Source organism: Mastigoproctus giganteus, chromosome 11, assembly GCF_048544385.1.
Source record: "Mastigoproctus giganteus isolate SK-2022 chromosome 11, ASM4854438v1, whole genome shotgun sequence".
NCBI classification, from domain to species: Eukaryota; Metazoa; Arthropoda; class Arachnida; order Uropygi; family Thelyphonidae; genus Mastigoproctus; species Mastigoproctus giganteus.
The window spans coordinates 17,802,729-17,817,777 of record NC_143585.1 but is presented as its reverse complement, the minus strand read 5'-3'; the positions used below and the strand labels follow the sequence as shown (position 1 = coordinate 17,817,777).

The following is a 15,049-nucleotide window of genomic DNA, read 5'->3' as shown; positions in this document are numbered from 1 at the left end:
ATCCACTGAAACGAGATAACATCCCTTAATTCACCAATTTAGTAAAGAACCTTAAATTCCTTGAGGTTCTGTACGATATTTCTGGTATTTCAAGCTGGGCTAAACCGGTAACTGTAATTTTATACCAATGGAGATCAGAATTTTTTGCTTTTTCGTGAAAATTAATAAAACAACAATCTTCAGAATTCTCCATTATTTAATAAGTGATAAAATCCTGCTTTTTTTTTACCTCAATAGTCTCTCCACTACGAAAATAAGAACACTTTTTTTCTTAACCCATCCATCTAAAGCCACTTACCTTATTATGTTAATATCTCGCTATCGGATCATTATTTTATCCCTATTAATTATGGGATATTGCTATAAAAGTGATTTATTTAAGAGAAAATCGCAAATTATGGAAATGTTTTGGGCACTTCAGAGAAATTTGAACACACCAACCCACCTACACGCGCACGCACACACACACTGTTACCAGAATGCAATTATCTGAGATGAATTCACTTTTCGTTTATATGGAAGTATGAAAAATGATCCGATAGGCTCTCCAAAATTCATTTACATATACGTTATTAAATTTCCTTACCTGAGTTTTTAGACATTCTATTTATCAACCGGAAGGGGAAAAAATCCATTTATTGCGTCTCATGATGCTTCGGAATATATTAAAGGATTTTTCTCCAATTCTTTAAAGTTACTTTTGGAGCATTTTTAACATCACATTTAAGGGAATTTTTAAGAAATGTAGCCAAGTGATGAAAGTATTTAGCAGCATATATTATGGAACTCAAATAACATCCTGGAATTTTACAATTTCGAAAGAAGTAAACTCCTTTTAAAAACGCAGTCTATCTCCTCATACACAGCATCTTTTGACAGCTTTTTTAATAACGTCTTAAATACGTTAGAGCTTCAAAAAGACACGCTAGGTGCTTGTCATTGGTTATTAAATATACGTATCTCCTCCTCGAAAAAGTTCACTGATAACCAGCTTTATGTGTTTACGACAAACGGGAATTCTGGATTTGTTCGTAAACCATCTCTTAGGAATTGAAAGATAACTTGAAACCTGAATTGGGTGATCAAAAACTTCAGCATTTATAGAGGAAGTACAAATATATAAATATAGACAGCTGTAAAACCCCTTTGAAACTTTTCTTAGATCGTTCCTGCTCTGTCTAGTCAGTCTCGAGTGTAACGTGGGCGCTGTGAATTCTACTGGAAGACTGTTTATGTTGTATGAATGGCCACTTTGTAACTAGCGGGTGGCAATCATCAGAAAGACTGCCAAATGAGTCCATCCTAGCCACGAAGAGACGGGCCATCATCTTCCACGTAAGGAGTGGTTAGAACTTCATACCGAGAGCCTGAAGAAGGGGAAGCTAGCCCTTGAAGATCTCTGGACAGAAAAGAGGACAGAAGGGAAGGAAGAGTGAGCCATCCTCAGGATAATCCCACTCCTGACAACGAGGGGTCGGCATAATGCTGAAAAAAGAGTAGACGTTATAGAAATATGTATTACTGTACACTGTGCATACATTTAAAAACATGTTAAATTAAATGAACAATGCAATCTCTTTTCGATTTTCTTTAGGTTCGAAAAACTTTCCAGCTTAAAGGCATGTAAGACTCCTTCAATTTTCATTCTCAGTAATTTTGAAGGAAGCGGCCAGACAGCGTGCGTGTTGAACCATTCAGGTTAATTATGAGGGAATCATGGGACTCCAGAGAGAGAGAGATTTCTTTCGGTCTGAGAAGTGCTAACGTATCGCCAATACATAAACGTGGTTCAAAGTAACTAGAGATCCGTTAGTCTAACTTTAGTAGTAGGAAAAATCTTCGAGACAGTGATTAAGAGTTCGTGGTCTTGTTAAGAGAAAATCATATTTAATTGACGTGGTAAGCTATGTTGGCATAATTACTCATGAACTGGATGTAGGGAAAAAATTCGAAATAATTTATTTGGATATTAGAAAGACATTCAATTCGGCCCTTATGAGAGGTTATCCCAACATGTTCCAGCTGTATAAGCTGGAACATGTTGGGATTACTGCAAAGATTCCAATATGGATTTGAGGGTGGCTGCCGAGCAGAAGGCAGAAGGTTGTCGTTAATGGATATTCTTCAGATTGGTGTAAAGTCAGAAGTGGTTCCCCCTAGGGTCAGTTCTGCAACCACTGTTGTTTCTGATTTTCTCAAACGTCATCGACGATGGAATAAAGGGTGAGATGGCAAAATTTGCAGACGACGTAAAGATTTTGGGGGGTCGATAATGATCAGTCTCAAACACTTTTCCTTCAGGATGACTTGAACAGGCTTCATGAATGGTTAGAAAAGTGGCAGCTATGTTTTAATGCATCAAACTGCAAAGTCCTACACTTGAGGAATAACAACCCCAAAATAACATATACTTAGTGGAGTTGAATTAAAAACAGTACGGAAAGAAAGGGATCTGGTAGTTACGGCACCACAGATATTTATTTCAGAACAGTGTAAACAGGTAGCCAGGTATAATGCCTACGGTGTCCTATCGATGATTTATCGAACAATATCCTGTAGAGATAGAAGGGTCATAGGCCCTCTGTATAAGGGTATTATAAGACCACATTTAGAATACTGTCCAGGTATGGAGATCTCATCTGAAAGAAGACATTGAGCTTCTTGAAAGGGTCCAAAGAAGAGCAACGCGCATTCTCCGATTTGCAAAATGGTGACTCTACGAGGAAAGACTTCTATTATGTGGGCTACTACAGAGCTTCGCAACCAGGAAACTCAGAGGAGACTGATTGAAGTTTACAAGGTTCTGAGAGTGGTTAGTAAAAAGAATGAAATGAAATACTAATACTAATACTAAAACAGCACTTGTAAGTGTCTAGTCACTGTTGGTAAGTTTCTAACCAGCTGAGCAGAGTTCAGAGACTTCAATTGCGACGGTAAGGAAGGACAGATATCGTGTTAGAATCTACGAGACGTGTCAGTTGTTTGGAACCGATTTTACAACCTGGGAATGGCACTTTGTGACACACCAAGCCATGCCGCAATTTGGCGTTCGGACTATCCTACCTCCCGTTTCAATATGAATGTCCAAATAGAGAAGACTCAGGAATATCCATCCGAGAAGACATATTCAGATGATTCACTACGATAATCGATGTCTTCTTTTTCAGGGTAATTCACAAATTAGTTGCGTTTGTGACATTGTGAAGTATTTAACGAAAGCGTCAGCTGCCTGAATTCGCATGCTTTCGGCCTGCATTTGCTGTAACGGCTACCCATCAGTAGGTGAACACGTGTGGATATCAACAGGCAAGCCACGATGAATATCAATACGGTAGAATGTTCAATATATTATTTCATTCAGTGTATAGTGCTCATTTCTATACCTTTATGTTATAGAAATAGGTAAGTCCACCAGGAGATAGCGATCGATCTCTTGTCCACCTCTGCTCCAGAGTATCAATGTTATTTCAGACAGATTTTCTTCTTCAGAAAGCCTCAATACTCTACCAATACACCACTTCCATTTTATACGATCAAATATGTGTGCCTCTGGAGGTATATTTTTAGAACTTTTTGCACAATCTGTATCATCGCCATGGTTGCACACAAATTAAGAAAGCAAATAAGAATTCTTTCTTAATTTCGAATATATTGTGACATAATAACTTTGGTTAATATCGAGCTACATTTTATGTAAGGCTAATAAATTAATTGATGCGATCTCTGTAAATTTTCCATCGTCAATTAGTGCCAATGAAATCCATTTTTCCTATTGCTGTCACTGTTCCAATATCACCTTATCCCTCGCAATTTCCTTGGAGAATTAATTAATATGACGGACCTAATCAGACAGCATTAAGCCAGCGAAATTATTTACTGCCACAATTACGTTAATCAACTCGCTTGTAACATCTGGTTTTGCTAAACCTAATTAAGTTATTGGTTGTAGAAAGCGACATCACCACAGTCCCCAATATTTGGCTACATGCTCTGTTACATCGCTTGCAAAACTAGGATCCCAGAATAACCTTGATCTGCCGCATTCGATTGCTGTCAGAACTCTCCATCGTCGGTTATAATTTACTGGCAAATCCGAATTCGGAACGATGCTATTGATCAAGTTACCAACTTATGCATGAGCAGGAGAATATTATTAAATCACTTGGCATCCTCCTATCTGAATTCATTTGCTAACGAAGCTCAAGAAAAGTATAATTGATCAATAAAATACAAGGATACACTTTGCTACACTAATATCACTGGGGATAAAATCAATTCTACCTCCAAAAAATATAAAAAATAATTTTAAATAATAATTTCGATAATAAAATTTTATTTAGGTTTGGTATAAATAAGAATAAAATGAATTATAGTTGAAGTTAAATACTTTTATCTGTAAACCAACGTATATACCAAATAGCTATTTCAATAACCAATTAGCAATAATAATTTGGCATCTTATTACTGTTATTAAAAGTTTCTAATATAAATAAACTCATGGCCAAAAAATCAGAAAGCTTTATTCGATATCTAGGTATTTCACAGAGTCTAGCTCTAGAGTTGACCATTCTTCCATCATGATATTTGTCAGATACCACGAAGCCTAAATGCCCTTGACAGATTACCCAGAAAATCTCAAATTGGTTCAGATCTGGAGAATTAGGCAGTCAGAGTAAATGTTAAAAATCTTGGGAATGTCCCTTGAACCATTCAGATAGTTTTTTGCACGGTGGGTAGTTGTGTTGTCATCTTAAAGAATCCATCACAATCTAGGGAAAAATGAAGCATTGTAGGGTAAAGTTGGTTCGATATGGGGGAATAACATTCTTTGGAAGTAATACGACCTTCTGATGGTATGACAGGACCCACTCCCCAACAGAAGAACATCCCAATATCATGATATCAACTTCTAGCTGCTAGCGTAGTGGACTCGAGACGAGATGCATGCCACACTTTCACACTACCATTGGTTCAAAAATACTGTAAATCGTTTTTACTTGGCAACGCCAAGCCTGAACATTTCCACAGTCCAGGCTTCGCATTGACAGCACCTCTCCAGTCGAAGCTTTCGATTTTTTTACAGAAAGAAGTGGCTTTTGCCTGGGCACACGACCATCAAATCCCAGATTCTTCAACTCCCACTACATACTTCAGTTGGAAATGGGTCTTTCTTTGCATAAATTGGATTTTTCAGTCATTTAATGCACTCTGGAGCTTCTATCCTGACGCGCAATTCGCTTCAAATTCCTGCAGTCTCTTTCTTGGAGTATGTAATTCCTGCCGCATAGTTTCCTCTTAGAGCTACATTCTACTTTCTTCTTCCACTTATTGTGCAGTGGCGGACAAAAAAACTACACCACCTTAAAAAAGTAACATTTGTAGTGAAACGTATAAGATATTGTTTGATTATAGTCATTTTTTTTGTCACAAAGCAAAGGTATTGCGTCAGATAACGCTTCTATTGCAGCAGACAGTAATTGCAATGTATTGCATCAGCCGTTTCTATAAACACTGCGTTGGAAGGGTATACACGCTCATTAGTATCTTGTTCTGCGCACGTATAATAATGGCTCCATATGTTCAGTTGACACCAAGAAAAAGTGTGTAGCTGTTGCTCTGTCCCAGAAAGGGCTTTCTAAGCGTGCTATCACTGATAAAATAGGCTGCCACCAATCAGCATTATCCCGGGTGCTGAAATTAAAGCGTGAAACCGATGATGTGAAGAGAAGACCTGGATCAGGCCGTAAAAGAGTGACTACGTCTTTCCGAAATCGATATTTGAAACGGCTATACCTTCGTAATCGCCATGTTAGTGCTCCTGATCACAAACTGGACTTTGAGATGACCTCTGGTGTTGAAACAAGTGTACTAACTATCCAAAGGCGGCTCTCGGAATGTGGTCTGCATGCCTATCGGCCCAAGAAGAAGAAGCCTTTGTTAACTCAACAAATGAGGAAGAAGCGACTTGCTTGGGCTAAAACGCATGTTTCATGGACAAAAGAGCAATGGGGCACCGTCATCTTTTCTGACAAATCGAAATTCAACCTGCACGGCTCGGATGGGAAGCGATATTTCAAAAGTTATGTTTATGTCAATTAGGTATATCAGGTGGAGTCTTTTTATTGGATTTCATTCACAGAGATATATATCCCATCTAACAAATGCATTTCGAATATTTCTGCAACCCACAATGCAGCGCAAGACATTATTTGCAAAATTCACAAGCGATGCAGTTTTTTTGTCCGCCCCTGTATACTCACATCTAGTACATGAAGATTTGAATATAAAAACATACAACCCTGTATAAATTTCTAGAGGCAACAATTTTAAAATATAACAAAATAATCTGTAATATCATAAAATAATACATTATTTTTAAGTTATATATGACATGAAAAATATTAATTTAATCTTGAATACAATTATGAACACTTCAACCACTTATAAATCACGAGTAATATTGACCGTGGTTAGTTCAAGTACAATGTAATTATCTATCTACGCCATTGTACATCAACTGAAATATTTGTCACCGAGCACCATTTCAGGTCAGGAAGGATGGATGCGTTGTCATCGAAATACTGAGAGAAATTATAGTTAATTATACCCACGCCCATTAAATCCACAAAGTAAACAACCCAATTTTTGTAGCTGGGCAACATTATCAGTTGATTTATTATTCTAGTGAAAGACGTTACTCAATTTTTAGGTCCACAAGACAGCTTTCCTGGTTTAAGCATTAATATATTTTGATTACAGTGGCCATTTCCCTTGTAGACATTTATTCTACGCTGCTTAACATTATCGGAGAAGCCATACCATCCACTCGTCCATTTATGGTAAATGCATCATAAACACGGCCATACTTCATCCAACAACAAAAGATAAAAGAGGGAGTCATTTACGCAAGATAATGTCCAGCTTGCAGGCAAAGTGTTTATAGCTGCAATGTTTCCATGGAATCGTTGCCAATTATGGGATCGATAATTACGAAATCGCAAATTTTAATTTGGGTAATTTTTGCTCGATGCAAAACACCACCAACCCAATTTGATTTTCTGTAACATCCAAGATTTAGACTTTGTAAAAGAAACGTTGAGAAGGCAATTTTCCCTCTCCTACAATTTTGTATGGAAACACCTAAGATGTAATTTAAGAATCTTTGAAGTCTTTCAGAAAGTAGAAAGATAAAAGTAAGAGTGAAGGAGGATTTGGAAACATCTGGTAAGGGCATTTTTCTATAAGTTATTATAGCAGTAATCCCTTACAAAAAAGATCAAGTATACTTGGAGAAAATGTAATCCCTTACAGTTATTACAGAATAGCTTAGGAAACTTGGTTATGTATCGCAAGTCGGGGGATCAACTTTTAAACCAACAGAATGATTTGCCAATTTTCCAAATAGAAAAGCACTCAACTCGTTTGTAGACTTCAATCCTCTAGAAGCACAGAATGAATAAAACAACGTCTTATCTACCAAAGGAGGAAAAAAATAAATAAAGATAAAAAAAAAAGCGAGAATGTTTTCGTTCAACCTCTCTCGATCGGAATGCAAACTCTTGAACAAGAAGAAGGAAAAAATGCCTTCAAAGTATCCTTTGTACCAAGCCCGATAAATCCACGGTTTACTGTTTCCATAGAGACAAAGCGCATTAACAGCGCTTCGTTGGTTTGGGCGATCGCCTAGGTCAGTTGTTGACGATATTTCGGTGTTTTTTCCTTGCTTCATTTTATCTCCTTCTCTCTTTCGTTCTTTTCCTAGTTCTCTCTTGCTATCTTCGTTCGGGATGGTCTTTGTGGATATTGCAGCATCAGGCAAAAAGGCTTTATGAAGGGCCGCTGCATCACCGGATGTGAGTCCTGAACTAATACCCGGGAAATAGAGAGATCTAAGTTAAGGACATCCGGTACGCTAAAACTCATCAAAAGATAATAATGCAGCTACCACGGTTACCAAGAAAGCGAATCATCGAAGCAAAGAAAAACGGGCGTTTAGTGAGATTTTGATCTTCAATGTTTCGTCTTTCCAAGGTATTTTGAAAAGTCCACTTTTTTCTGTTTGCCCACGTGGTTGTCCTGACGTCACCGCTCGATTTCATTTCCCTGTTCGCGTGATTTATCTTTTGAACAACCGAGTAAAATAATTTAATGTCCGCAATGTATTACATTTCCTATGTGATATACACGAAAAAAATAAATAATAATTGCCCCATTTATACTGGTCTGATTTTAATGAAATTTGGGAAGGGTCTACAAATTCTTCTGAAGAGCTAAATATAAATTTTAATGAAAATCCAGTCACTGAAAGTCTTTTTATTACATGCGAACGGACGGACTGACAAAGAAATAATAATAATTATTGGATTTCTATTGGTCCTACTTTAATGAAATTTAGAGTGGTTTGACAAATATTTTTAAAGGGCTTAAATATAAATTTCATGAAAATCTGTTCACTGGGAGTTTGTAACCTGCGGACGGACATGGGGAAGATAATATGCGCATTTATTCGTTCACACGACGTATGCAAATTTTTTATATAAAATATTTATTAAAAATTAATAATTAATATAATAAATATGTTTTATATTTTTCCCAGTGGTCATGCAGCATTATGTGGTTGAAGTCTACGACGAATTTGTGGTGAGGGGTAATACGGCGGTACTGAGGTGCCAAGTACCCGGATTTGTAAAGGACTACGTCACAGTGACGTCATGGATAAGAGATAATAGTTTTGTAATCCACTCAGCCTCTATTGCCGGTAAGTAATGTTTAGAAATGTGTTTACAAATTAAGAAAAAATGCACGATTCTTAAAATAAAATATGCAAATGAAACAGAAGCATGTATAGAAGCCTGAGAATTAAAGAAATGCCTGCATGCAGTTCTGGGGGCCCATAATGCCTCTCTTCAGGCTACCTTTCAATTGAATCGATTAGACAGCTCTGTATTTTCAATTTGGCATCTTCGCGTTACTTCTAATTCGATTATTTCGAAGCATGCGCGCCTAGGAATCCTTGGCTCGCGATGGTGCTGTCAAATAACTTGGTGATCACCCAAAAGCTAATTTAATGCATGGAATATGGGAAGAGTAGGGGTAGGAATTAAAGGTGGAAGCTACTGGAGTAACATCACAATTCAACTGGAATTCTAAACTCCAGAGGGGATATAATAAATGGTGCAGTTGTTTTGTTGTTTTTCAGGAGACAGATACATCACCTTTAGCACCGGGGAGCTGTACATCCGGAAAGCTGAGCAAGTTGACAGCCAAAAACGATTTTATTGTAAGACAAGACATCGACTCACGGGAGAGGTTGTAACCAGCGTGACTTCAGGGAGACTGGTGGTAACAGGTAAGCGATACGATGTTGTAACCAACTTCAGTATTTGTGTTTATCGTGGGTGGATGTACAAAAACAAAAACAAAAGCAAAATAACTGGCCAATTAATATATGTATTTTTAATTGCATTGACCCATAAAAATTCCTCACGTCATCGACTGGGCTGGAACTCAGATCTTTTCCACCCTGGGTGGGAGGACAGTGATTTTACCAACTGTGGTTATTCGAGAAGTATAAGAGATAATATAGACATCAATATCAATTGAGAGGCCATAATAATTATGGACAACATGGCTTTTCGAACCTGCATACAAGTCCAAATGAGTCCAAATGGTATATGTGCTGGTAGAATATTTTGAATTAGGCACAGCAGTTATATGAAGGTTGTTACCGATGCTATCTAAATAATTGTAATTTTTTAATAAATTATAACTTAAATTAGTCGATTAAACGTATGCGATTTTTTAAAAATTTGTATTGTTGGTACACATGAAAAGACGGACAGTAAAACAAAGACATGGTGAGAAAAAGCGAAGAATGAACCTTGCAAAATAATCAAGATACAAAGCAGTTCTCTACTAATAAAGATAAGTACTCAAGCAAGCTGGAAGCGTAAACCCAATCTCTAAATAGAAGGCCTTGGCATTAGCCTTATTATTAATGATAGTCTTATGGCCTTATTTTTATGTTTGGTTTGTGTGCTGCAGCTTTTCCTGGAAATCCGATGCAGTGTAGCTCCCTTCGTATTGTCCTTGTACCATTAATTTCTGTGGCCTCTCTAACTGGTTGACAGTGTTTCATTTCCAATGATTGTTAATACGCCATCATATGAGGACTCCTAGTGGAACTGAACAGAAGACCAATGATTGGTTGATTCGTTTACTAGAAGAGCATTCATGGAGCTTCTTTTATAGCTTTTCATGGCTGACGGGTGTGCGTCATTTTTCCTAAATCCCAGGGATGTCTGGATACTTTTGACAATACAGTGTACAATGAGTGTACAGAAATCATGGGATAACTACCTAGTAACTTTTTTTTTTTTTTTTATTTATTAACACACAACTGTATATACATTCTCAAGTTATCTTAATCAATTTACATACAATATTAATCAATTTATATACAATATTTATATACAGATTTATATACATGCTCTTATATATACTGTAGTCTTTCTGTACATTGATTGTGTGTGTCCTGATATGAAGGGTGGCTCCTAGACACAAGCCCATCTCCACCTTTTACTCCTGAGAAAGCTCAGAACGTCTGCAAGACAGGCCTGAAAAAAAGAGCATTATGTCAGGCCATTTCGCCACCAGGGATTAACTAACACCTGGATCCACCATTCTCTATGTGTGCTGTAATGCACAAATCCTGCACCTACCGGAAGTAGTGCTATACTGGTAGGTGCCAGCAATCCCGCCCCCAAGGCTGCCCAAACTTGGAGGCCAGCGAAAAAAAAAAAATAAATAAAAAAAAAAAATAAAAATAAAAATAAAATAAAAAATAAAAATAAAAATTTTCCAACTAAGAACAATGTACACTTGTTGAAAAAAAAAGCAACATTATACGATTATTTACATGCAAATAGCAAATACATACACTTACATTAACTTAACACTTAGAAACATTAACATTAACATTATCTCCACTTTAGAGTCCATCCACAAATGCAAGCCTGAATTGGGTGTCCAGGAGCAGAAGATCATCTCGCTGTAGACAAGAAACATCCTATAAAGATGACATTACACGAAGTGTTCTGTCGTCAAATGTGCAGCACTTCCCTTAATTGGTATCCTGCAATAGATTTCTTAGCTCCTGTCTTCTTTTAAAAACTTTGGCCGAGAATTCCTGAAGCAAAGCAAAGATGTCCCACCTCTGAACCAAGAGAGGTAAATTATTCTCCGTGAGGTTTGGCAACCTATTTAGTAATTCCTGCCTGTCTGAAGTATACAGTCCGCATTCAAGGATGACATGTCTCCAAGATTCCACCTCACCGCACGAACAGTAGGGGTCAGGTTCTATTCCTCTTTCAAATAGTTTGGCCCTTAAGCCATGTCCAGTGATTAAGTAACTCGTTGTCATGGTGGGAGCAAACCAAGACGACACCCTCCTGTCCATTGCAAAGCTTACGGCTGGAATGAAGCCTCTTGTAATGGTTCCATACTCACTCAAATCCCAACGTTGCTGCCAGCAATTCACAAGCTCGCCCCAAATTCTACGTTTTTCCTCCTTTATGTTGTTATTTGGATTAGAGGTGATATTCAATATTTGTAACGCCCTTCCCTTCTTTAAGTTATATACAATACCTCGGAAAATAATGTGTAAATCCAAGGGGATGGTACCTGCAATAACCTGTAAGGCATTTGTCGACACTGTCCTTGGAGCGCGTATAACTGTAAGCAACATTGTACGTTGCAGGGACAGAAGCTTGGCTTTAGTTGTAACCTTGGTAGCAGCCGCAAACCAAATACCAGCACCATAATCTACAATGGGAAGAAATATCGTCTTGTAGTACAATACCAGAGTTTTTTTGGATAAACCCCATTCCTTGCGGGAAATTCTAACAACTGCAGCTACGAACTTTTTGATTTTTTCATTGATTTTAGTGACATGTACATGAAACCTGAGACGATCATCTAAAGTTAAACCCAGATATTTGGTGTTCTGTACATATGGAATTTGAGTACCATATAGGGTTACCTTTGGCGGCCTTCCATAATCGAAGTGGTGTTTAAACACCATGAAATTGGTCTTGGTGACAGAAATCTTTAGTTTATTCAAACCCGCCCATGCCACTAAATTATTCAAAACTGACTGAATTTTTTGTTCGAGAATTTGTCTTGATCCTCCCTGCACCGCCACCACCAAGTCATCTGCATATGCAACTTTGATGAACTCATCGCTATCCTTCGTGAGCCACTGGTCTAGCACTGCATTCCAAAAGAGAGGTCCCAAGACTGAACCCTGAGGGCATCCTCTTGAAACGGTAGTCGTGTATGATAAATGCTTTGCACATACTCTAATTTGTCGATCCTTATAGTAAGATCTGAGGACTCTGAACAGGTAGTCATCACACTTTGCCAGTTGCAGTGACCTGAGAGCACTCTCCCACCAAAGGGAATCGAAAGCGCCCTCAAAGTCAATAAAAACAGCAAGAACATATTTGCTGTTTGCCTCCTGAATGTAAGTCAGCAGGGTTGAGATTGCGTCCTCAGTGGAACGTCCTTTTTTGAATCCAAACTGGCAATCAGAGGAGAGATTATGTTCTGTAAATAATTTAAAAATCCTTGGGGCAATCATCCTTTCAAATAATTTGCCAAGATTTGCCAATAAAGAGATTGGCCTGTATGCTCTGGGGTTTGTTTTTGGCTTTCCCGGTTTATGCAAGATTTTTAAGAGCGCAAGCTTCCATTCGAGAGGGAAAAGCCCTTCTAGCAGGCATTTATTAAATAAGTTTAATAAAATCTCAGGGAAGAATTCATAAAATTTTCCAATTACTTGATTCTCAATGAGGTCAATGCCAGGACATTTTTTATGGTTCAATTTAGCTACTGCAGCACCTAGCTCAAGCATATTAAAAATGGCAGTTTCGGTTGTCCCCTTATATTCACGATTAATGCGTCTAATTTCCGCTTGATCAGGGCTGTCCATAAACGGCAAATCTTCCGGAAATAGGCTACTCACTATCCCTTCGACTGTAGATTCCCAGTCCGAAGTTTCTTGATTCTCTCTAATTATCGTGTTGTGAATTTCACCACACAAAAGTTTATTTCTTGAAAGCTTATAGATTATACCCCAAGGGTCAGCATTTCCTGTTTCCTTCACCAGACGTTGCCAACAATTTTGCCTGCTATCAGCAATTGCTTTATGGTACCTCTTCCTCAAGTCTCTGTAATCATTTTTCAAAGCCTGAGTGTCTGCGTCCGATAGATGCCTATTCCTTTGGTATGCTTTTCGTGCTTGTTGAGTTTGTTGTCTCAATTCAGCTAGTGTCGAAGACCACCATGGGACAGAAGTTCTTCCTGTCTGTTTTCTTTTCGTCGAGTAGGCCATCGCTTGATATAAATGATATTGAACCAGAAAAACATATTCTTTTGCTGTTAAGGTGTTAATGATTACTTTGTTATCTCCATTAAAAATTGTATTCAGATATTCACGAAACTTGGTCCAGTTCACCCTGTCCATCCGAAAACGCCTTAAATCCCTTATTGTTATATTCACTTGCCTATCCTCCGGTAAAATCGAGAAGGTGATTGCTCGATGGTCACTATTAATTAGATACGGATTGACGTCCCAATTTTGTACCCTATCCACCAGATTAATGGAGGTTAAAGTAGCATCTATATTAGATTCACCATTTGTCGTCGAGAATGTATATGGTTTATTTGGCAAGTTCTTTACACAGAGAGTTACTACCTAGTAACTGGTAAGCCCATCTTTCGCCCGGATAAGGACAATCCCACTGCGAGGCATTGAGTCGACAGGTATTTCCATCCATGCTTGCTGCACCGCTGTCCATAATTCCGTTGCATTCCTGGGTGGAGGATCCAAAGCTCGAACGGACCTTTCCACATAATCCCAAAGATGCTCCACAGAGCTCATGTCTAGTGAACGGAAAGGCCATTCCATGGTATGGAATGCTCTTCGAACCACGTTATAGTCACCACGGCTCTGTAGGGAAGCGCATTGTCCTGCTGGAAGAGTCCATTGCCCTGTGGGTGCGCTACGACCATGAAGAGATGCAGATGGTCTGCAAAGACAGACACGTAACCTGGACCGTTCAGACGTAGCAGAGCTCCCAACGTATGACAGTTGAGCACACCTCCAGATCATTACCGACCGTCCACCTGCCTGAACAGTTCCTTGTTGACATGACGGGTGCATAGTTTCATGCGGTTTCCTCCAGATACGCACAGTATCCCGTTTCCAGAAACGGAAACGAAAACTGGAAACGAGACTCATCGGAGCAGGAGACCTGTCTCCAATCCTCCAAGGTCTAATGCCAATATTATTTTGCTCAGTAGAGGTGTAGAGTCCTGTGTCGTGGTGTTAGCAATATAACTTTGATGGGTCTGCGGCTTCCATAACTTATTGCGGCTAATGATCGCCTGATGGTCTTGGTGGAGACGTTTCTGGCACCTCCCTTCTTGAAGTCGGCGGGGTTTTGTGCCACTGTCGGTTGGTTAAAACAATGCGAGACAGACGTCGACAGCTTCGTTCATCTGCCACCTTTATCCTCCCACAGCGCTGTCCACGATGAGATATTATTCCGGAAATGGCGTATTCGCGATACACTCATGATACTGTCGAACGAGGATAGTGCAATTTCTGTACCACCTCCACGATAGAGTGACCCATGCGTCGGGCACCCACTATCATTCCTCTTTCAAAGTCGGTTAACTCACGACTTTTATCCATACTGACATCGAATTACCATCTACCTGAATGCAGTGTATCTATATACCTGCCAAGCGGTGGGTTCGTCCACTAGCGAGAGGGGTGACAGCGTCGCGTTGTCCAGGAACCAGGTATCCCATGAATACTGTCCTTTCAGTGTATATCACAATACTGTAGATAGATTCATAATGGGGAAAAAATTAGTATCAGAATTATATCGCTAGACAAATATAAAAAAGAAAAACGAAAAAAAAAAAGGTGAAAGAGGGTATCTAAAGAAGCGCAATCTACGTATAATGAAGTTTTTATCTT

At 38.6% G+C, this 15,049-nt stretch overlaps 1 protein-coding gene across 2 annotated transcripts in view; it reads left to right on the top strand.

The window, feature by feature from the left end:
• The window catches only part of LOC150077752 (cell adhesion molecule Dscam1-like), a 226,303-nt gene that overhangs the window by 129,839 nt on the left and 81,415 nt on the right, over window positions 1–15,049 (top strand). For both annotated transcript variants that reach the window (XM_090384708.1, XM_090384707.1), the window contains exons 3-4: window positions 8,597–8,758; window positions 9,200–9,349. In XM_090384708.1, coding sequence (XP_090240834.1) covers window positions 8,597–8,758; window positions 9,200–9,349 — 312 coding nt within the window. The remainder of the gene's footprint in view (window positions 1–8,596; window positions 8,759–9,199; window positions 9,350–15,049) is intronic.